General features: G+C 41.0%; 1 protein-coding gene across 1 annotated transcript in view; it reads left to right on the forward strand.

Moving 5' to 3' along the window:
• SORL1 (sortilin related receptor 1) overlaps positions 1–22,483 on the forward strand; it is a 5,131,225-nt gene that overhangs the window by 2,239,540 nt on the left and 2,869,202 nt on the right. Inside the window, exon 17 of the mRNA XM_044081038.1 lies at positions 2,384–2,556. Coding sequence (XP_043936973.1) covers positions 2,384–2,556 — 173 coding nt within the window. The remainder of the gene's footprint in view (positions 1–2,383; positions 2,557–22,483) is intronic.

A 22,483-nucleotide genomic window follows, 5' to 3' on the forward strand; every position in this document is an offset into this window, starting at 1 on the left:
TCAAACTGCAAATAAATACATTTCATATATATATATATATATAGAGAGAGAGAGAGAGAGAGTCATCCACACACTTGTCATTGAAGTCTTCAGTGATAAATCAGGAAGTAACATATATTGTATTTTACTTATTTACTGGTTCCTCAGATGAATGGGGTATTTGGTAATACAATTACTACGATTTTGTTATTTGGAAATATGAATGTATGGTACATGTCAATAGTTAACTTCAACCAAAACATTTTATTTTTTTTTTTTTTTTATTTATTTATTTCTCATTTGTTGACCGGGAAAGTCTGACTAGGTTCCACAGAGCCTGTTTTCAGCGGAGGCCCGGGGAGAAATGATCCAGATGCATGTCTTTGGAATGTGGGAGGAAACCCACGTGAACACAGGGAGAACATGCAAACTCCACACAGAAGGCACCCCAGCCGAGAATCGAACCAGTGAACCTCTTGCTGTGAGGTGACAATGTTAACCGCTGCAACATGATTATGTGGTTCATGGTATCAGATGAAACTGTGTATGATGCTGCAAACACCACTGATACAAGCTGTTTGCAACCTACTATTCAGTGGATCATTTTGGCCCAGTGGACTTCCCTGGTAATCAAACTGCAAATAAATAAATAAATAAATATATATATATATATATATATATATATATATATATATATATATATATATATATATATATAGTCATCCACACACTTGTCAGTGAAGTCTTCAGTGATAAATCAGGAAGTAACATGTCATGTATTGTATATGGTACATGCCAATAGTTAACTTCAACCAAAACGTGATTATGTGGTCCTTTATGGTATCAAATGAAACTGTGCATAATGCTGCAAACGCCATTGATACAAGCTGTTTTCAACCTATTATTCAGTGGATATTTATACTTGTTTAGTAATGAAATATATATATTGTTAAAATCATATTTCTGCACGTATCTCTGGCATTGTGCACTTGGATGGGTTGTGATTCAGTATTTCACATGCTCAGACACACTAGAGAAGCCATGAGTGTCTCCTCAAATTAGTGGGATCTTGGTGACACAAAAAATTGAGTTTTTTCCTGGAAACGTTATGAATGTATGTCATTTGTTCATTATTACATTAATAACTTCAATCAGAGAGTATTTACATGGTACTCCATGGTATCAAATGAAAGTATACACGATGCTTACAAATCTTTGCACAGATGGGTGGTGTCTAACCAGCATTGTGTGGCAGATATTTAAATTTATTTGTTCATTAAATATGCAGATATGTATACTGTTCCTAATCATGAAAATATCTCAAAAAAAATTGGAGTGGTATCTACGGATGTAATTAGCAAAATGAATATCACTTCTGCTGAACAAAGGTTATATTGACAGCTTGGGGTTTGTTTATTCTGGCTACAGAGTTGTTATTACTTGCTTGCATTAATTATAATAAATATATACATTATCTAATTACTTGATCATTATAAAGTTGCTGTTATGTATTAACTTGCATAGTAATACTATCATTTTGAAGGAGTGTCTGCTGAATAACTTTCATATTTTTAACTTTTTTTTGCAACTTTTATCGTTTTTGTGATATATAAATTTGTCTGCAGCTAGGTTGAAAAAGTGCATTCGCAGAATTTTAGCTCATTTGAAGGCAGCCAGGCTTGAACTCTTTAGCTATCAGGAGGTGTGAAATTCCACTCCGGCTATATGAGAAACTGTGTTAACCAGGTAGCCTCATTGCAAAGACTGCCATTTTTCAGGGGAGACCCATGAACAATGTATGGTTAAGTGACTTTGTCAGGGTGACAGTAGACAAATGAAGGCTGAAGGAATCAAACCCTGTACCACTGGAAACATAGTTCACAACCATAACCCTTTGCACCAACTACCAGTACATTAATATTCCTGTTTTATCCCATGGCATGAAAATTTTTACCCTTAGTTGTCCCCTTCCTATGATTTGTGGTGTTCTGCTTGTCTGCAGGAAAAGGAATAGAGGAAAAAGGTGAATAGTTCATATTTTCTGTGAAGTCATTACTTTATAATGAGCTGATAATTTTGTGGATGGCATTATTAAGGACCGCTTGATTGTCATTTTTGGGATCTTTCAAGAATTTCTAAAAATGTGTTCTGATAACAAATCTCTCTTAAGTTCCCTGGTTATGTTAACTTTTTAACCAAACAAGCTGTTTGATCACAGTGATTTCTTGTATAAACTTTAAGCCTTTACTGAAGAGTAATTTTGTCTGAAGAGCCAGTTATGTTTGATTTCTTAAACAGTTTGTAACTAGTAGTTATTCCTTTAAATTATAATGAAAACTTAGTGATATATGCAGACTAGTTAAGCTCCTCAGAACTGAATCTTTATTGCCATTTTTTTAACTAGAGGAGAATGAATTTATTCTTTATGCAATGCGGACTTCCATTCAGCGTTATGATCTTGCATCCGGGAGAAATGAGACATTACCTATAGTCGGCCTTCATAATGCAGTGGCATTGGACTTCGACTTTGAAAAGAACTGCCTTTACTGGGCTGATATTTCAATAGATTCCATTCTAGTGAGTATTATCATCCTAGAGGCATTTACCAGTGAATGAAATTTTTGTTATAAATGCAGCTGGTGTTAAATTTTAAAGCAATTTTCATAATGTAGTGACTTGTGTAATTTTTTATTCAGTGTGGAGAAAGTTAAGTTAGTTATAATGCAACCTTGGAGCTGTTACCTGTGAGCATAATCTTGTCTGGCTGTATAATCTAGCTGCTGCTACCTGTATGTTAAATAAGTGTACACTTTGCCTTCTTCCCCTTTAAACACCAACATCCCCCTCACCCCATATTTAAGTTGTGTTATTTTTAAAAACTGGTGCCATCTTTGGATGCCATTTCAACTCTTTAGTCATTTTTCTGGTAAACAGCACGTCCTCACCTGTAAGCTGTCTAGTTTGTCTTCGGGCATTGCTTCAAACAAGGTCAGATAAGTCACTAGTGCTTTTAATGTGGCCTGGTGGAAGATATTGCCCATAGCTAAGATAAATATCAAACTCAATAAGCATGTTTTGTATTTATTGCATCTTTATAACTGATGATGTCATTTTCATTCATTCCTCAAATGATGGGTTTCAGATCCAGCTCTGAGTCTTCTTCCAGATCCTCACATCCAACTGTTGAGCTCCCTCCTTTACTGATAATGCCCTGCCAGCCTAATGTACCTCAGGTCTCAGTTCTCGCCATATCGCTGCAGATACAGATCCATTAGCTCTCGAGCTATAGGGTGAACTTTAATATAAAACAGTGAGTTTTTCAACACAAATTTTTTTCACCAGGCTATCCCTTAAGCTTCTTCACCTTCCTCCAATAATTCAGAGTTTTTATGTTTATATCTACTCGTCAGGTCTTTCCTTCCACTGTTATCGAGCCTTGGTATTTCTTTCAAGTACCATTGTTGGTACTTTGGCTTTCCTTTTTCTTCCCTGTCTACCTGCTTCAGGGTATTTCTTACTGCCATTGTTGGTAGTTTTCTTGTTATTAAAAAAATAAATATATTACTCTGTCTTTTCTTAAGAACTCCTTGATCTGTGGTATGGCAGACAAGCCAACTGTCTCAAAAAATGCATTTCCTTTGGACACATAATACCCAATTTGGATGCCGACAGAGAATATGTCTGTTGCTTGGGGTGCTGCTCATTTGGATTCAGTATGTTCTTTCTATGCTGGTTTCAATGTAACTCACTGACAGATGGACAGAACAAGCTGATTTTGAAGGGCCTTCTTCCTTCATCATCATCTTCTATTTCAACTGGAGTTCAAACCTCCTCCAAGAAATTAGACAAAGGGCAGCTCGACTCAGCTTCCAAAGACAAGGATACCAGGAAAAGGTCTCTGGAGCCTTCCAACATCATCTGCTCTGTCCCTAAAGCTACCATCAAAAATTTTGAAGAAATCAGATCCAACTACCATGGATCCTACTACCTCAAAAATGAAATCTCCCTGGATCCCTTCATGTCATTGTTCATGGGATCCAATATCTTCTCAGCTCCCTTCACCATTTTTACAGAAGTCTTCATGTAAATGGTCCAGGGCACTATCTAGTACTCACTCACTCAGGTCCTCCAGGAACTTGTCCAAGGCAGGTAGAATTTTCCATCAATGGGGCCAGCCATACAGCGACCGTTTTGCTTCTCCCCTCAACAGCAAGTGCAGCGGGATGTTCATTGTGCATACAGCTGCAGTCATAACAGATGGGTTTTCCTGCCGTCAGGCGGGTCCTCGGTCAGCCGAATTCCAAAGTCTAGGTCTGGCGTCGGATGTCGTCGCTTCTTCCCTGACGTCAGTGCGACAGGAGTATAAAAGAACCAGCCGACGCCATTTTCTTCAGTCGTTCTTGCCGCGCGGTGCCCGAAGCAGAAGCAGTTCGCAAGTGCCAGTCGGCCAGCTCCTGAAATTACGAATATTTTTCAACCGAAGTCTTCTTGAAAGCTAATTACCCCGTTGGGGAAACTTTTCTTGCCTCAGACCGATGTCAGACAAAGTTAATAATTGCATTTCATGTGGGAAGCAAATACCACATAAGGATTTTCATTCCCTCTGCATTCCTTGCTTAGGCCCAGACCACGATGTCTCGGCCTGTCGTTTTTGTGCTACATTCAACAGACGCACTATTAAGCGTTGGGCGGAGTTCGCCCAACACTATTTTGGCAAAAAGTTTAATTACATTATGTCGTTGGATACTCCGACTCCAGTTTTGAGTAAAAGACGCAAAGATAAGGACCGACATACGAGGTCCGCGACTTCTACCGACACCACGCGAAAGCCGACTACAGGTGGTCCGGTTCTCAGCGAGGCGCCTACGCAGCCCCTGACTACCGATGACACTTCATTGGCGGTGTCTTCTGTGCCCTAGGTTGCAGGCTCTTCGGCCCACACCCCGACAACAGATACCGAAGCCACTCTTGGCAGTGAAACTCAGAGTTTAGACAGGCCTGCCACCTCTCAAGGTGTCTTCAGGCCTTCCTCTTCTTTTTCCATCAAGGCTTTCACTAAGTCTAAAGCAGCCATGCATACTAAAAGACAAGCTCCAGAGGGCCCTTCTCAAGGCCCCATGCCTAAAAAGCAGATGCTCAAAATGGCTGAGGATTTAATTACTCTTATCAGGGGTTCTCAACCCCCCCCCCCCCCGGACAAAAGGCCCAGAGTGGAGAAAGAATCCCCTTCCTCGGACCAGGCCTCCATTATTTCAGAACATTCTGAAGACCAGGAACATTCATACTCCCCTTTTGAAGATCCTGATGCAGAGTAGTCCTTTCCCACTGTTTCCCCCCCTGAGGATTACTCTTTTGGGGAAACCTTACATACCTTGAGGGAACACTTCCACTGGGAAGGCCAAGAGTACGCAGACTCCAAGAAAAGGCTTAGGGATTTCCTCTTTCTCCCTCAGCACAGGCCTCTGGCTGTACCTCCTGTCTTAGACATACTAGATGATGTGTATTCGGAGGCCTGCCTTAACCCAGATTCTTTACCTCCAGCTCCAGTCAAGCCTGACAGGTATTACCGGGTTCCTGATTCACACCAATTCCTATACAAAAGCCATGCGGCTGACCCAGAAACTATTTCTCAGGGTCCCAAGGGAATTAAGGCCTCCACTGCTAAAAATCCATTACCTTCAGAGAGAGATTCCAGAGCTTTAGAAAGGTGGGGGAAAAAGTATACACCTCGGCCACCTTAACCATGAGGGCATTAAATTGTCAGTTCCATATGTTAAAGTACCAACAGTTTCTGTTATCACAGTTGAAAAGCAAAATGTCACAACCTGAACAACCAGACTTGAAGGAGTTGCAGGATTTGTTACATAGTGCAGAACAAGTGGGTAAACATACCTTGCAATGTGGTTTTGATGCTTTAGAGGCCTCATGTAGAGCTGCTATTACAGGATCAGTCATACGTAGGCATGCTTGGCTCAAAGAGCAAACCTTACCAGATCATGTCAAAGCTAAATTACTAGATGCACCTCTGCAAAAGATGTATTGTTTGGTGTTAAAGCTGAGGAGGTATTAAAGAAAATGGAGGAAAAGGCAAAATCAATGCAAACAGTGAAAGATTTCCTACAGGTACAGCCTCCACGTTTCAGTAGAAATTGGCCTTCAAAAAATTGGTCCTTTCCAGCCACGGACAGACCCCAAAGAGGTAGATACAGGCGCCCAAGGGGTAGAGGGCAATCTCAAGGATCGTTTAGAGGCAGACAATGGCAAGCACCTACTCAAAGAGGTGGTGAGGATAGTTCACATCCATTCAGAAAGCAGAACCAATGACTTTCCCCTTTGCATGCCAAGCAAGGCTCAAATGGCAGCACCTTTAGGTGGAAAACTGGCATTATTTTCGAAAAATTGGCATATTGTCACCAAAGACAAATGGATCCTGGACATTATAGACAGAGGCTACAGATTCCACTTTCACACCCTTCCAAAAATGAGAGGCATGCCAAACCTGCTACACAATCAAAGGGCAGAGGCACAAAAACAAATTTCAGATCTCATGGACATGAAAGCTATTCAAGAGATACCTGCACAAGAACAGGGTCAAGGTTTTTATTCCAGACTATTCCTGGTACCAAGGAAGGGCAAAGATTGGAGACCTATTTTGGACCTATCCATCCTAAACACATTTTACTTGTGCCAAAATTCAAGATGCTCACATTACAGCAGCTTCTTCCCATGCTGGGCAAGGAGTCTTGGCTGGTAACATTGGACCTCAAGGAGGCATACCTGCATGTCCCAATCAGACAAGATTGCAGAAGATACCTCAGATTTCTTGCAGGTTCAACACATTATCAATTCTCTGCATTGCCCTTTGGCTTATCTACTGCGCCCAGAGTGTTCACGAAATGCCTGGCATCAGTAATTGCCTACTGCAGACTTCACGGGATACAAATATACCCATATTTGGACGACTGCCTGATCCAAGCAGACAGCAAGCACATACTTCTGAAACATCTGGCGTTTGTAATAATGTTGTTGAATTCTCTGGGATACACAGTCAACAAAAAGAAATCAAGGCTAATACCCTCTCAAATAATAATTTTCCTGGGTGCCAGCTTGGATACCAACACCCAGATGGCTTACGTCACGCCAGAGAAACAAGGGCAACTAACTCAATACTTCAGAAAACTGGCAACTTTCACCAGGCTGACTGCAAGGAAAATCCTGCAGGCTCTGGGATTCATGACATCTTGCATCCTACTAATCCTAAAAAAACTATGGTCTCAACACAGCCACAGTTTGGAAACAATAATACCACTGATTCCATGTCTTCAAAAGGAATTTCTGTGGTGGGCTCAAGCATGCCAAAGAAACACAGGTCTCCCATTCTGCAAGCCTCAAGCAAATCAAGTCATCACAACAGACACCTCGGACTATGCCTGGGGGGCGCACATGACACATCGGTGCATTCAGGGCATATGGTCCCAAAAAGAAAAGCACCTACACACCAATCAAAAGGAAATGCTAGCAGTAATAAATGCTATTATAGCTTTCAAAGACCTACTGCATCCAGGCCAGCTATTGATAAGGACAGACAACACCACAGTAATGTGGTACATAAACAAACAGGAGGAACCCATTCATATCCCCTATGCAGGCTAGCCATGTCTCTTTGGAACATGGCTCTGGAATTACAAATCGAACTTCAAGCACAGTACCTGCCAGGCAAGGAAAACACACTGGCAGACAACCTAAGCAGAAATATGACAGACCCACACGAATGGAAGTTGCATCCTCAAGGTTTTACAAAGATAATTCAAGCATGGGGAAGGCCAGACATAGATCTCTTTGCCTCCCACAGAAATCACCAATTGGCAAAATTCTGCTCAAGGACCTTTCATCCACAAGCCTGGAAAGTGGACGCACTCTCTTTCAGTTGGACAACAATGACAGTTTATGCCTTTCCACCTCTTCCTCTGCTGCCCAAAGTTCTATTAAAAACCAGAGCAGACATACCAAAGATGATTCTCATTGCTCCAGACTGGCCAAGACAACACTGTACCCACTCCTGAGGAGCCTGATGCATTCCCCACCATGGATCCTGCCTCTAATGCCTCTACTGACTCAGCACAAATTCAAAACTCTTCACAGTCAGCTGAAAACACTCAATCTAGCCGCATGGAAGATTCCTTAAAATCACAACAGACCCTAATCTCCAAGGAGGTGCAGGACGTCATCTTGGAGGCCAGAAGACCTTCTACTAGAAAAGCCTACTCCGCAAAATGGAAACGGTTTTCTGCCTGGAATGAGAAAAAGGGCCAGAATCCCCAAATACTGAATTTACCTCAAATATTACAGTACCTAGCTGAGTTGCTAAGCAGTGTACTTTCATTCTCCTCCATTAAAATCCATGCCTCAGCCATTTCTGCAGAATACAACACTGATCCTCCTTTATTCTCTCACCCCCTCTTAAGACAATTCCTCAGAGGGGCTAAGAATATAAACCCCCCAAGGAAACAACCAGTACCTGCTTGGGACCTCAATTTCATTCTAGAAAAACTGACCTTGCCTCCTTTTGAGCCAGCTGCTTCAACAGAACTGCAATATTTGTCCTGGAAAACAGCCTTCCTGCTGGCTATCACCTCAGCTCGCAGGGTTTCGGAACTACAAGCCCTCATGGCTGTGCAGCCTTTCATCATTTTCCATCAGGACAGAGTTTCCTTACGAACCAATCCTTCCTTTATGCCAAAGGTAGTATCCAGGGTAGCCTTGTATCAGGCTATCCACTTACCTACCTTTTACCCTAATCCTCAAAACAAAGGGGAGAGACTACTACATTCCTTGGACATTCACAGGCAGCTATGTTATTATTTGGACAGAACAAAGCCTTTCAGAAAATCAGAGCAACTCTTTGTGTCCTATGCTACAGGAGCTCAAGGGAAGCCTATTTCCAAACAGACAATCTCAAAATGGATAGCCCACTGCATACGCTTTTGTTACTCCTTTCATGGTAAAACTGTACCTGCAGGCATCAGATCTCACTCCACAAGGTCCACAGCTACCTCTTCAGCTTTCCTCAGGGGGGTTCCTACCAAAGATATTTTGGAAGCTGCCACTTGGAGTTCTGTACATACTTTCTCCAAGCACTATCACCTTCCATTATACTCCAAATCTAGAGCAGGCTTTGCCACTGCAGTCTTGCAGGGCATCCAAGCTCCTCCTAGTTCCACCTAGTGCCTACCACCCCTTTGTTAGCTTTGGGATTCTACCCATCTGTTATGACTGCAGCTGTATGCACGATGAACATAGTACAGTTTTGTACCTACCATAAATGTAGATGTTCGAGTGCTAATACAGCTGCAGTCCAGGTTTCCCTCCCTCCTTCCCCTCTTGGAACAGGCCTAATGGCTAACACCTCCTCATACAACCTGATTGGGGTATTCTTTTATGGTGTATTTGCTTGCAACTACTGTTTTTTGATTATATTGCATTTCATTATTACATAAATGTATGTATTGCCTTCCTTCTGGGGGCATCTGACATCTGGGGCAAGAAAAACTGAAGAAAATGGCGTTGGCTGGTTCTTTTATACCCCTGTCGCACTGACGTCAGGGAAGAAGCGACGACATCCGACGCCGGACCTAGACTTTGGAATTCGGCCGACCGAGGACCCGCCTGACGGCAGGAAAACCCATCTGTTATGACTGCAGCTGTATTAGCACTCGAACATCTACATTTATGGTAGGTACAAAACTGTACTTTCTTCACCCTGATCCTTCCAAAGGGGTAGTCACCAAAAGATACTGTAGTCCATTTTTGGCCTTCCGGTCTTCTCTATGCTTACCCCATTTCCTCTGATCCCCAAATTTCTACAGAAAGCATACTGGTTGAAGAGCACAGTTATCCTCATTGTACCCTTTTGGCCTTGTCATATTTGGTTTCCCTTTCTCTGGCCTCAACTTTTACAACCTCCCTGGACACTGGATCCCAATCCAGACCTTCTGTCTCAGCCAACATGGATGACTCATCTGGACATAACCTGCCTCAAACTGATTGCATGGTTTCTTTAGTTCCACTGATGTGCTAGACAGTCCTGGCTTTCCTGCCCTTTCAGTCATATTTCTTTATCTTCTCCAAAGACTTTTGCTAGAAATATTTATAAAAGTAAATAGAAGAGATTTGCTGTCTGGACCCTTAAGAGAGGTTTGGCCCATTTCTCTGCCCCTATACCAGCTATACTTGAGTTTTAGCTTCAGTTTTCAGTAAAATAACTATTTTTTCTACTGTTAAGGTTCAATTGCTGCAATTTCAAACTTCTGTCTAGGTGAAAATAATAATTCTTCCATAGCTTCTTCTGGATTATGCAAAGCATGTCTCAAAGGAATATTTTTGCTTAGACCTCCAGTAAAGAATCCTTGGGATTTAATTATCCTGCTTCAAGGTCTGACCCAAGGCCCCTTTGAACCCTCAACCAAATCAGATCTTCGGTTTTTGTCTTTGAAAACCGTATTTCTAGTTGCTACATCTAAACTCCAGGTTCTCTTCTCCAAGCCTCCTTAGCCAGTTTTCACCAAAGACAGGGTTTACTTATGGGCCAACCCATCATTTTTTGCGTAATGTAGCTTCTGAGTCTAATATCGACCAGGTCATTAACCTCCCATTTTTCTTTCCAAATTTCTCAGATGACATGCACCATCTTTTGGATGTGCATAAACAACTTTGGTTTTATCTCCATTAGACCACAGATTTTCTTAAGACTGACCAGTTGTTTGTATCCTTCTCAAATAAGAGATTGGGTATGCCCGTTTCTAAAGTTACTCTGACCAAATGCTTAACTGATTGCATATCTTTTTATCTATAGTAAAAGAGGGGTGTTGTTGCCTAAGTCCTCTAGAACTCATTCCACGAGGTCTAAGGGTGTATCCTCAGTTTTTTGGTTAAGACCTTCTGTAGATGACATTTGTACAGACACTACTTGGTCCACTGCTCACACCTTTATTGCTCATTAAAAGTTGGATTTAGTTTCTAAGAGCAGAGCTGACTTTGGCTGTGCAGTACTCCATAATATCCTTCCATGAGGTCTATCCAAGGTTCATCTAGGTGGATATATGTATACTCTTTTCGTCAGCTGAGGAATGAGTGGAAATGACAACATCAGATAAATTCTGTGTTCACTATAACGTTACATCTGTGTTGCCCATTTTCATTCTTCAGCTTCCCTCCTTTCTTAACCCCCTTGTCTTTGCTCCTAGAGAGACCTAAGGGATATCATTTTGGGAACTATGATTCTTTGTTTGAGTTCCAGTTTTGCTTCTTTAACCTATACCTTTTTAAGTTCTTTTAAGGTATTACTCTTTGTCTGCTAAGGGCAGCAAACTTGACATGAGGTATGTAAGGCTGGCAGGGTATTATGGGTAGAGGGGTGGCTTGAGAGTTGATTCCAAGAATCTGGAAGAAGTGGCCAAGTTAGATCTGAAACACATCAGTTGAAGAATGAAACTGGACAACACTGATGTAAAGTTATGGTGAGTGCATAACTTTTTTTCCCTCTGGGGATTGTTTTCAGTAAAGGGATACCCATCCTAACTTTCATTAAATTTACTTGTACGCTGATGGTCAGGCAGACTTATTTGTAGTTATCTGTACAGTGGTGAGAAAGCTTGCAATTCCTCATCTCAAGGATCATTGCTGCAATGCATTCATAAAATGAATGGCATGAGCTGCACTTTGATACATGTCATCTCTCCAGACTTATTAAGCAGTCAGATATCCCAGGTAGGGTATGAGATTCTCACACGCACTTTGCTACTCAACAGGGCATCCAGGTGTAAATGGGAATGTAAACTGTACCACCTTTATTTTTTTCTGTCGCCGAAGTGAAAGTTGACAGTTTCATATGGTGTATGTTGTCGGTTTTCCCTGGTGTACACACAAAAAAACAATTAAGTACATCCTTTTAATACCTCTTGACTTCTTGCTTTATTATTTTGTCTTTTAGTTAACTGTACATGTGCTCTTGGTTTTTGACCTTTTTGTGATGTCTTTCTGGTGTATAATTTTTCAGAAAAAGTAAATGTGGTGATTTTGTTGCAGTAATAACCAGTGGGTTATCAGGCACAGGCAAAGTCTGACTCATGGCCTAATTTCCAGTGCTGTATAATTTTCTTCCTGGCCTGGATGAATTTTTCTCTGTATGGACTTTACCTCACTCCCTGTATAAAGAGGCAAACATCTCCACTATTTTCAGTTGTTCAACATTAGATCATTGTTGCAGTAGCCTTTAGCTATTTGAGTCATACCCTGTGCCAAGGATGTGGCCACCGACCAGCTTTCAAATTTTCAGGGTACTTTCATGCCCTAACTGTTTGGGGCTCAAGCAGAGCCAGGACTGGGCAGATAAACATCTTGCTAGGGAAAACCTTCCACAGTTTCATTTTTTTCTGAGGAAAGTATGTCTTTTTTCTGTGAGTGTGTTAATTTTATGCTAGGAAAAATGTTTTTATGGACTGTCATGCTTGGTAAGAAAGTTTTATTCAGTGAATGCTTATGTGAAAAAAATGTAAAAAAAAATCTGTTTTTTCAGCTTAGTTTGTTCATGTAATGTAGTATTAGTGTGTTAGGGGCAGAACATCTTGCCTATGGGGACTGTCATTTGATTTTTTACCTTGGTGTGATTATTTTTGTGTCAGGTGATTTACAGACATTCACAGGCTCTGCTACATGCTCTTCAGGCTTCTTTGTCAGATGAACAATGCAGCATTTACTGCTCTCCACAGTTCTTTCTCCCATCTGCAAGAAAAATAATGTTTCTCGTAAGTCTTCAGCTGTCAGGCTGGCCCCCTTACTGTCTCAGCCGCCTATGAGTGACTCTTCTGTTTTGGCTGGATATGGTTTCTCAGACTGCTCTTCTATTTTTCTTGGTACCTGTGGTGTAGCTCCTCAGGAAGCCATTAGATGCATCCTATCTAGCCGTAAGGTTGTCCTATTTAGGTAAGGGAGAGATGCACTTTGCTGTCTCAGGGGAAGGCATAGGTGAAAGTTAACCATACAACTGCATTAGGATGTGTGGTTCATGAGATAGTTCCTCTGCCAAGAGTCGCTCTTTCTAGGGAGTATTCCTGGAAAAGAAAAAAAAAGCTTAAGAGTGTTACTTCTATTTCTTTAACTATGAATAGGAAGGGCACATTTTAATTAAATGACAAATTTAAATAAATACGAGAACCTACTAAGGGATTAATTTCTGCTTTTAATGTTTTAAATCCTTTTTCTTCACTGACTACAAATATAAACATATTTCCCTCGCATTCTGACACTGATTCCCAGTCTGAAGAGCAAGATGTGCAGGCGGAGTGTTTTCGGTGATTTTTTTCCTTAAGCTGAATATTCTGGTTCTGAGGAAAGTGCTACTTCAGATTTCCTCCCAGAGGGGCCATCTTATTCTGAGACCAAAAAAAATGACAGATGTATTTCAGTGGGAACAGAACAGAATTCCTATTTCCTAGCAAAAATATTCTGATTTGTTGCAGTTGAATATTCAAGAGCCCTCACCTCGTCCCTCCAATGTTATCTGCTTTAGAGGATGTTTTCTTAACAGCTTGCAGCATACTTTATAGTCATCCTCTGCTCCTGAAATGTCTCTTAGTTTAAACAGAGTTGTCTGAGATTCATAAATGTTTTCTAATCCTAAAGGAGATTATGTAGTTATTTGTTTATCTGAGACAACTTCTGCTAAACAGATCGCTAATGCTAACTATTTCCTCTGACAAGGATGGGAAAGCTTCTGATAGATCTGGAAAGAAAGATTCTTCTTTTATAACTGTCAGAATTTTGAACTGTGCCAAGATCACGTAGTGAAATTTTTACTGACTTCTTTTTAGAACACAAGAAAGTTAACTTTTAACTTTCCCCCTTCAGTGATTAAAAATTCATTGAATTCCTTGATTGTGTCTGCTGCTTGTGTAATCCAACACTCCTTAAAGCATAAGATTCCGTTGATGCTGTCTTCTATAGGATCATTTATTTGAAGATTTTGTTATTTTATCGAAATTTATCAGATGATGATAAAACTGAGATTTTAAATTCTACCTTAGACAACGATGTTGTTTTTGTCCCCTCTGATGCTGAGGTACTTGACTTAAGTCAAGAGGTGACCAACATTTTCCAACTCTATTTTTCTAAGTTAAATTCTGTACTATTTTTCAAAAATTTTTTTCAAGCAGCAAATGCTTACAAATGAGATTAAAAAATGGCAAGTAGGCTGTAAAAAGAAAGGGAAAGCCACCCAGTGCCAACATCAGTCTAAAATATCAGAATGACTACTTGCTTCTCCAGCCCCCCCCTTAAAGAAAAATGGCTTACTATCCGTCATTACGGATCTGCATCTTCCCCAGTGGTTTCGGATTATTTCAGACAAGCAAGTTCTTAGAATCATCCAACACGGGTGTACAGATGGCAGTGGGCTTCCCTCCCTCCTTTTCATTGGATTCCTTATCCAGCACACCAAATGTTCCTGCTTTTTCCAGTTTTGGATCACATTTTGCCTCAGAGGGATCTTAGATTTACTACCCTCAGGTAACCTAGACAGAGGTTTTATTCAGTGATATTTCTGATGTCAAAGAAAGACTAAATTTGAAGACCAGTTGGGGCACTGTTTCTGTATGCCATGAAGCTAGGCCTTTTCTACCATTTTGAAGTGTGAGACATCCATGGATCTGATGGCCACCATTTCACAGGCCATGCCATTATCTGAAATACCAATACAAGATGGTTCCTGTACCTAATCATTATTCTACACCTCCCTTTAAGATTGGTAGAAACTGGCCTGGGATCTGTTTGTCATTTTCCAAATGCTGCAAGCCAGATAAACTGTCCATCTTAAGAGTCAGGCCTTCTCAAAAGGAGAACATGGCCATCTCTCTTGAGAGAGAGAGTATTTTTATCCCCCTGAGTTAGTGGGTGAAGAGGAGTTTGCATGTAAATCCTGGTGTCTTTGACTCTATGGTATGATTCAGATTATATAGACATAGTTTTCTGTCCCCTCCCCAAATCCTGTCATTTGGAGAGACCTTTGCCTTAATCATATGTAAATGCAGTGAGGTCTCAGTCCAAAAAATTTCTCTACCTTTGGGCCTTAAGGCCTCAAAAACACCTTGCAGTACTTCCATTATTTTTAGTATTTGTGAATGGTTTTAATACGGCATCCCTGGAATCAGGTTGCCACACTCTCATTTGGGAAACCTGACATTTTTTTATAGGGTCCTGGAGAATTTAACTTTCTTTAACAAAAAAAATATGCATCAGTGGCAGATCTTGCTCTGATGTCTGTGGATGCTTCCCAGGTTTGAAAATGATTTCTTCATAGGACATTCTTCCCAGTGACTGGAAAGGTAGAATGTTGGACTTCTGTGAGAGTAATGTTTAGATCTTCGCAACCTTGGATTTCGCAGCCATATGTTGTTAGACCCATTTGGTCAGATATGGGAGGAAGTCCTCCAGCAGGTTAAGGAAATATGAAAGGAGCTTCTGAACTGAAGGTGAACACTAAATTTGTCGAGACTGCTGTATATTTGGGCAGACATACACTTATTTAATTTTACATTTGATTACTGGAGTGTGGTACACTGATCACAAGTGACCATGTGCAGGTACTGCCTATGTGAAATAATTCACAAAAAAGTAAGAGAGAACAAACAGGCAGTATGCTATATGTATCACGAATAGAGGAGAATGTACTAAAGAAAATGTACAGCTGCAATTAGTAGATTTAGCAACAATTACAAGACAAATACAAATTTTACAGTTCACAGGATTATATTTCAAGTCTACATCATGGTGGAAATTCTGTATGGTAATGACAATCAGGGAAGGGGAGATAGGTTTTAGTTGTTGAAAAGAGTAATCCCGGAGTTTGACAGACCCTTTTGTGATGTGACCTGCTGTGTGACAAGTACAGTTTGATTTGGCGTGGAGGAGTTTAAGTTCAGCTCTGAAAGTGGAGCAGGGGGATTTGAGTTCCTTTAAGTGATTGGAAAGGGACTGATATGTTTTACAAGCAGGGATGGAGAAAGAGTGGTTGGTGCAGTGTAGTCTGGTTTGTAGGGGTTGGGGGCGGGTTGCTTGGAGAAGCATCTGAAGTTGTAGTGTGTGTGTGTGTGTGTTAGTATAAAGTTTGTCAGTTAGTGGTGGGAATAAGTTAGATTGGAGGAATTCAAAAATGTGAGAGCCTAGTAGCAGGTCTGCTTTTGGCTTTTTTGAGGGTGAAGCCGTGATGCTCCTTAGAGACTGAGTTGGTGATAAAGTGACAGATTTTGTTTTTGATTGCCTTTAGTAGGGAGGATTTTTTTTTTTTTTTTTTAGAGGCTCTGGCTATTATGAGTAGTCGATATTCAAGTTGGGTCAGAAGGACTCCTGTGCCTGTCATACATGATAATTTAATAAAGATGTTTTTTGTTTAATAAAAAGGATGACTCCTTTGCCTGTTGCTGCCCTGTTTGTTTTGGATAGGTAGGATGAAATTTTTCTGGTTCAGAAGAGAAGCCCTTGTTTTTCTATATGGGTATTGAATAAAAAAACTGAAATTTTTAAAGGAGGTGGTTTTTCCTATTAATGCACCACAAGGGGTGGTGATATTGAGTGACTGTGGTGATTTCTTTATGTTTTTGGGTGGTGCCAAATAACATGATTTTTGTTTTTGCAGGACTAACTATAAGTTTGTGGGTAATGAGCCAGGATTTGAGGGATTGAAGGTCTTTTTGTAGTTTTGTTTTAGTTGTAGAGTAGTTGCACCTGGATTTAAAGAGTACCACGTTATCAGCTTAGAGGATGAGTTGTTGAGTAGGAAGGTTATGAGGTAGTTTGTTAATGAATATAGAGAAGAGGAGAAAGGCTGAACTGGGGGGTGGGGCTAGCCACTAATGTCGGGACCTGTTAGAGCGAGTCTCAAAATGTGGAGACTGAATGGCTGAAGGAACAAACTTACATATACTAAGCCTGAGATGCCATTTCTTGGAATATTCCCTGTTCTCCAAGGTATGGTTATCTTGGAGTTGGTATATATAAGTTTGGGGAGTATGGTGGGGTGCTGCAAAAAAGTTTTAAGGAAACGAGTGATTTTCAAGATTCGCTGTTCTCTTGTGTTTTTGTTTCTTTGGCTTGTCAGCACTCTGCGTTTAGAGTGATGACATTTCAGTAGGGAGCCACCTTGGGATATTCCCATTGAAAGAGGTGTGGGCCAAGAGAAGGAAGAGCTTATTTTAACTTTGAAGAATCTATTTGGCAAGAAGTCTTTTAACCAGATAATGGATGTGTTATTAATGACGATGTTCTGAAGACTGAAGAGGAGTTGGTTGTTAAGGTCAAAGGCTTTTGTAAGGTCAACAAATATTACTCCCGTCAACTTACCTTTATCAGTATTGAGGAGAATGTTGTCAATTAAGCACCAAAGTGCCGTCATTGAACTGGAGCCTATCCAGAATCCATGTTCTAAGCACTTTATGCTTAAAATGTGGATGCAGCATCCAGGGATGGTGCTACAGGCTCCATAATTTTGCAACATGTCTGGCTGAGGTTCCATGTCCGTACCAAAAAATATTAAGGTACAACTCATTAATGCCCCACTTGACAGGAATTTGCTCTGTGAATCCTTGTTTCAGTAAATTTACAAAAAAACTGTAGGTTTGGGGTGTGACCCTGAAAAAGGTGAAGCAGAAGCATCAGCTATCCAGTGTTACGTTCAGTGGAAATTACTACCCATTCTACTCACACCAGACAAAAGAGAAACAAACACATGGAAGATATCTTTCAGAAATGTAAATGGCAAGGCAGTCATAAAGGGAAGTCTGAGGCCCTTCATGGCCAGGACCTAGACAGTAAATAGTGGTGAATGTTTGTCATACTCCCTTCACTATTACCCCAAATCCCATCACCACTATTAAATCTTTCTGGTCTCCAGCAGTCTCCTGCCAGGATTAAATGAATCTTTTGAGTTTTTATTTGAAGCTTTTCCTGGTGCTAAGAAAAAATGGGTACTGAAAGTTCCCATCAAATCTAAGCATGTTTCCAAAGTTTCCAGAACTCAGACTGCCCATTTTAGATGCTGTCCTGCCTCTTCTATTCCCTCAAGCTCTAATGATGACCCTGGATCTGAAGGATACCTGCCTACACATTCCCATGCACAGAGACTACACGTATGGTCTCGGATTCATTACTGGGAAATCCCACTAACAAATGACTTACCTGCCCTTTTGGTTAGCTGCTGCACTCAGGGTCTTCAAGAGCTCAAATGCCTGACCCCATAGATAATCTTTTGCAGAACCTTGAGTATCCACATATAACCTTCTCTGAATGACTGCCTAATTTATTCTCATGGCCATGAGGATCCCTGTAAGTCATTGGCCTACATTCTGAACTTTTTTCAAGACCTCAGGTTTTCTTTCCCATATCCAGTCTAAGCCCCCTCAGGAAATGTAATTGTGTTGTAATCCTTCTTTGCATTCTGTTGGCATATCATTATCAGAAGGTTGTTCTTCCCCAAGACATAGCAAGTTTCCTTAACTGGTTCTTCCTGTAGATCTGAAAGGTCTGTATCAGAGCAAGGGAATTCCTAATGATTCTGCAATTACATGTCTTTCGTTATCGTTGTGGCTCCACTGGCAAGACCTGCACATGAGGAGGTTACTGTGGTACTTCAGGAGTTTGGCAAAGACAAGTAGTCAGTAGAGGAAGCCATCACATTGCTCCCATGTGCTGCATAAATAGATCTTACGGTACAATCACCAGGTACAGAACAGTGTATGATCTTCTTTCAGAGAGGCTCCTGAAGTCCAAACCTTGGCCATTTATATTTTGGACACTAACAGGAAAGCCCATTTGCTCAGTCTAAATATCTGAGGCAGTTAGAGAAAGGACCAACTCAGGAGGAGCATCAGAGAGGTGATGACAATTATCCTGGCTGTCAGGGCCTTTAAGCCAGTTTGGAGGCCAGATGTCCTTCACTTAACAATAGACAACACCATTGTGATGTGATACATTAGCAAGTAAGGGAGGTACACATTCCTACTGTCATTTACAGGTTGGCCCAGTGCACATAAGACAGCCTTAGAGTTTAGCAAGGTCTGAGGGCTACAATTAATCCCATCTTAGAAGAAAACTTTGATGGACCATAGATGAAAGGACTACCTCAGTTACTTATGAATCAGTGCATGACCTCATCTGTGAGGATGAACCACAAAGCTGACTCCCTCAAAATAAAAATCTACCCAGAAAACCCAACTAAACCTTTAACAGGAACTATTCTAAAGCAAACTGCATCCTAGTAAGTGACAGTTTGTCAAAATTCACAGCTCCCCCAAACCCCAAGAACATAGTTACTTATGCAGAATTATTTACAGAAACCCTGCACCGTACCTATCAAAAATAAGCCTAGATCTAACACAAAAAGCAAATATCACTGGTGGAATACTTACGTTAATAGAGTATATAACAAATGAAAAAAAAAAGTTATGGCCAAAATCAGAAAGAGAACTCTGTTAGAGACAAGTGCTGTGTGATTCAACTAAATAAGAAACTGAGTGGTCTAATAGAGTCTAACAAGGCCAATTATGAGGTCAGGCCTAGCCTCCCAGACTAAGGATAGTTACAAGGCCTACTTTGGCAGTGTCACGAACATTAAAGGTGTAACACTCAGCAGTTTGCAGAGCTGGTGGTAAAGGATATAGCCGTCACTGACCAGGGTGATGTAGAGCATTTTGTCTGATGCATTTAACTGTAACTTCAACCGCTCAACCCCCCCCCCTCCCAACTCCTGTGAAATCTCTTCTATATCATATCATATATATATATATAGCACCACCATAGCACCACCACTGCCTTACTCTCCTTTACTAACACTATCCTTCAGCATAAAAACAATGGCTATCTCTCCTCTGCTACTTTCCTAGACCTGTCTAAAGCATTTGACATGGTCCCACACAAACAACTTACCTCTGTCCTCAATAACCTATCCTTCTCACAGTCAGTCACCAACTGGTTTCAGAGTTACCTGTCTGACCGCCAACAATCCGTTGTATGGCAGAATGACATATCTCCCCAACTACCTGTCTCCTTAGGGGTTCCCCAAGGATCCATCCTTGGACCCCTACTTTTCTCTGTTTACACCAATAATCTAGCCTCTGCCACCAAACATGGCACATTCATCCAATACGCAGATGACTCAACCATCATCTGCTCAGCCCAGTCCCTACCCAAACTGCAAAAAGTCACACAGGAAGCCTTTTCCTCTGTTGAAACATGGTTATCCGATGCCCAATTAATACTCAACCCAAACAAAACTAAACTACTCATCTTCCAACCCACCAAACGTACTCAAAACAACTCTCACTTTAACATCACAGCAAAAGACAACACCACTATATACCCAACTAAACACACCAAATTGCTAGGAGTGGAAATAGACAATAAACTAAAATTTGACATTCACATATCCATGACCATAAAAAAAGTCCACACAAAAAACTAGGAGCATTATACAGAAATAAACAATTTCTCACCAAAGCAGCAAAGATTGCAATAGCAAATTCCCACCTTATCTCCACCCTACTTTATGCCTCTCCAGTATATACCAACCTAAGGCAATGTGATCTAAACAAGCTAGAGACCTGCTACAACAAAATCGCCAAATTCGCCACAGGGGCATCCTACCGTAGTCACCACTGTCTCTCACTTGCTGAACTGGGCTGGCTTGAACTCCCTCACCTCCTTCAGTGGTATCAACTCTCACTCGCCCACAAACTAATAAACCATCCACTAAGTGTCCCATCCCTCCAGAATCTATTCCAACCCTATCGCACCACCAGACCACTAAGATCCAGCAACAAAAATCACTTGCAGATCACTAAAGCCAATAACTCTGCTGGTGAAGCACTATTCTCTTGCACCATAGCCAAATTATGGAACTCACTCCCACCCACAATTACCTCCGTACCATCATGCACCAACTTCAAAACTTTATTAAAAGCGCACCTAAAAACATGCTGGCTATGCCCTTGCAACTCCCACTCTAATATCATCCACCCCATCCAACTACTACCTTTCTTTCACCTCCACTAACTACCTTGATGATAGCAAGCTCAGATGCTCATAAGCCTCCCCATCCAACTACTACCTTTCTTTCACCTCCACTAACTACCTTGATGATAGCAAGCTCAGATGCTCATAAGCCTAGTACTTATTATACAGCAGGAACTTCTCATTGTTACATTTGTTAATGCCTGTTATGTACTTCTCAGATAAAGATTCTAGTTGTCTACTGATGTACTATGTTCTTCTGTAAATATGTTGTAAGTAATTTCTATGTTAAATTGTTAATCGCTATGTAATCCAATGTAACTACTGTCTGTTTATTTTACTGTGGAGCTTTTCTCCCCGGGCTTCCGCTGAAAATGGAACCACGTCCAGTCGGACACTCCCGGTCAACAAATTTAAATAAATAAATAAATAAAATAAAATAAATATATATATATATATATATCTCCCAGACTCTCAGTAAGGAGCAAGTCCTAGTGGCACTTGTTAAGGCCAGAAACACTGCTTCATTGTGCCCTGACAATATCCCTGTTTGCCTCTTAAATAGCCTAAAACAAAACCTGGTAGGACCACTTGAGGCATTCATCAACTACAGCTTTAAAATAGGTTACATGCCAGGTTATTGGAGGGCCACAACAGTCATCTCCCTTCATAAAGGTGGACCATCAACCAACCCCAGGAAGTACAGATCCTTCAGTCTGACAAGTCTGATATGCAAAGTAATGAGACAAATTATCATGGGAATGATCAGCAAAGACATTGGCAATTCACAGACATTGAATGCATCCCAGTTTAACTTTAAGGGAAGGTCTTGCCTACTCAGACTGGTAGACTTCTTTGAGAGTGTCATCAAGGCTATGGGTGAGGGGAAAATTACATATACCACCTACCTTGACCTGGCCAGAGCATTCACTACAATACCCCACTCAGGAATTGTTGGCAAACTCTCAGAACTAGGCATAACTCCCCACATAACTTGCTGGATTTTTGATTGGTTCACAGATAGGACTCTAAGTCAAGATCGGTGATGCCACCTCCACCAGGAGACCAGTTACCAGAGGAGTACCCAAGGGCTGCCTTTTGGGCCTGCTCCAAACATCTACTTCTCTGAAGTAAAGGCTAATTTTAAAGGCCCCTCGCTCATCAAGTTCTCAGATGACTGTAAATTGGGAGCTATCATTAAATTGCCCCACAACAGCAACATCTTACAAGAGGGTTTAACACAAACAAATGACTGGTGCCAAAGTCATGGATTAAAATTCAATGCAAAGAAATGTGTTATAGTGCCCTTTGGGAAATCATCCACCTGAACTACTTACTTCATTGATAAAACACCACTAACAGTTGACACTATAATTAGGGATCTGGGAACATATGCAGACCATAATCTGGTCTTCATCGAATGTGTAGCCTTGATAGTAAGAAAATCTTT

Source organism: Protopterus annectens, chromosome 8.part0 (genome assembly GCF_019279795.1).
Source record: "Protopterus annectens isolate FY-2018-M chromosome 8.part0, PAN1.0, whole genome shotgun sequence".
In the NCBI taxonomy this organism is placed as follows: domain Eukaryota; kingdom Metazoa; phylum Chordata; order Ceratodontiformes; family Protopteridae; genus Protopterus; species Protopterus annectens.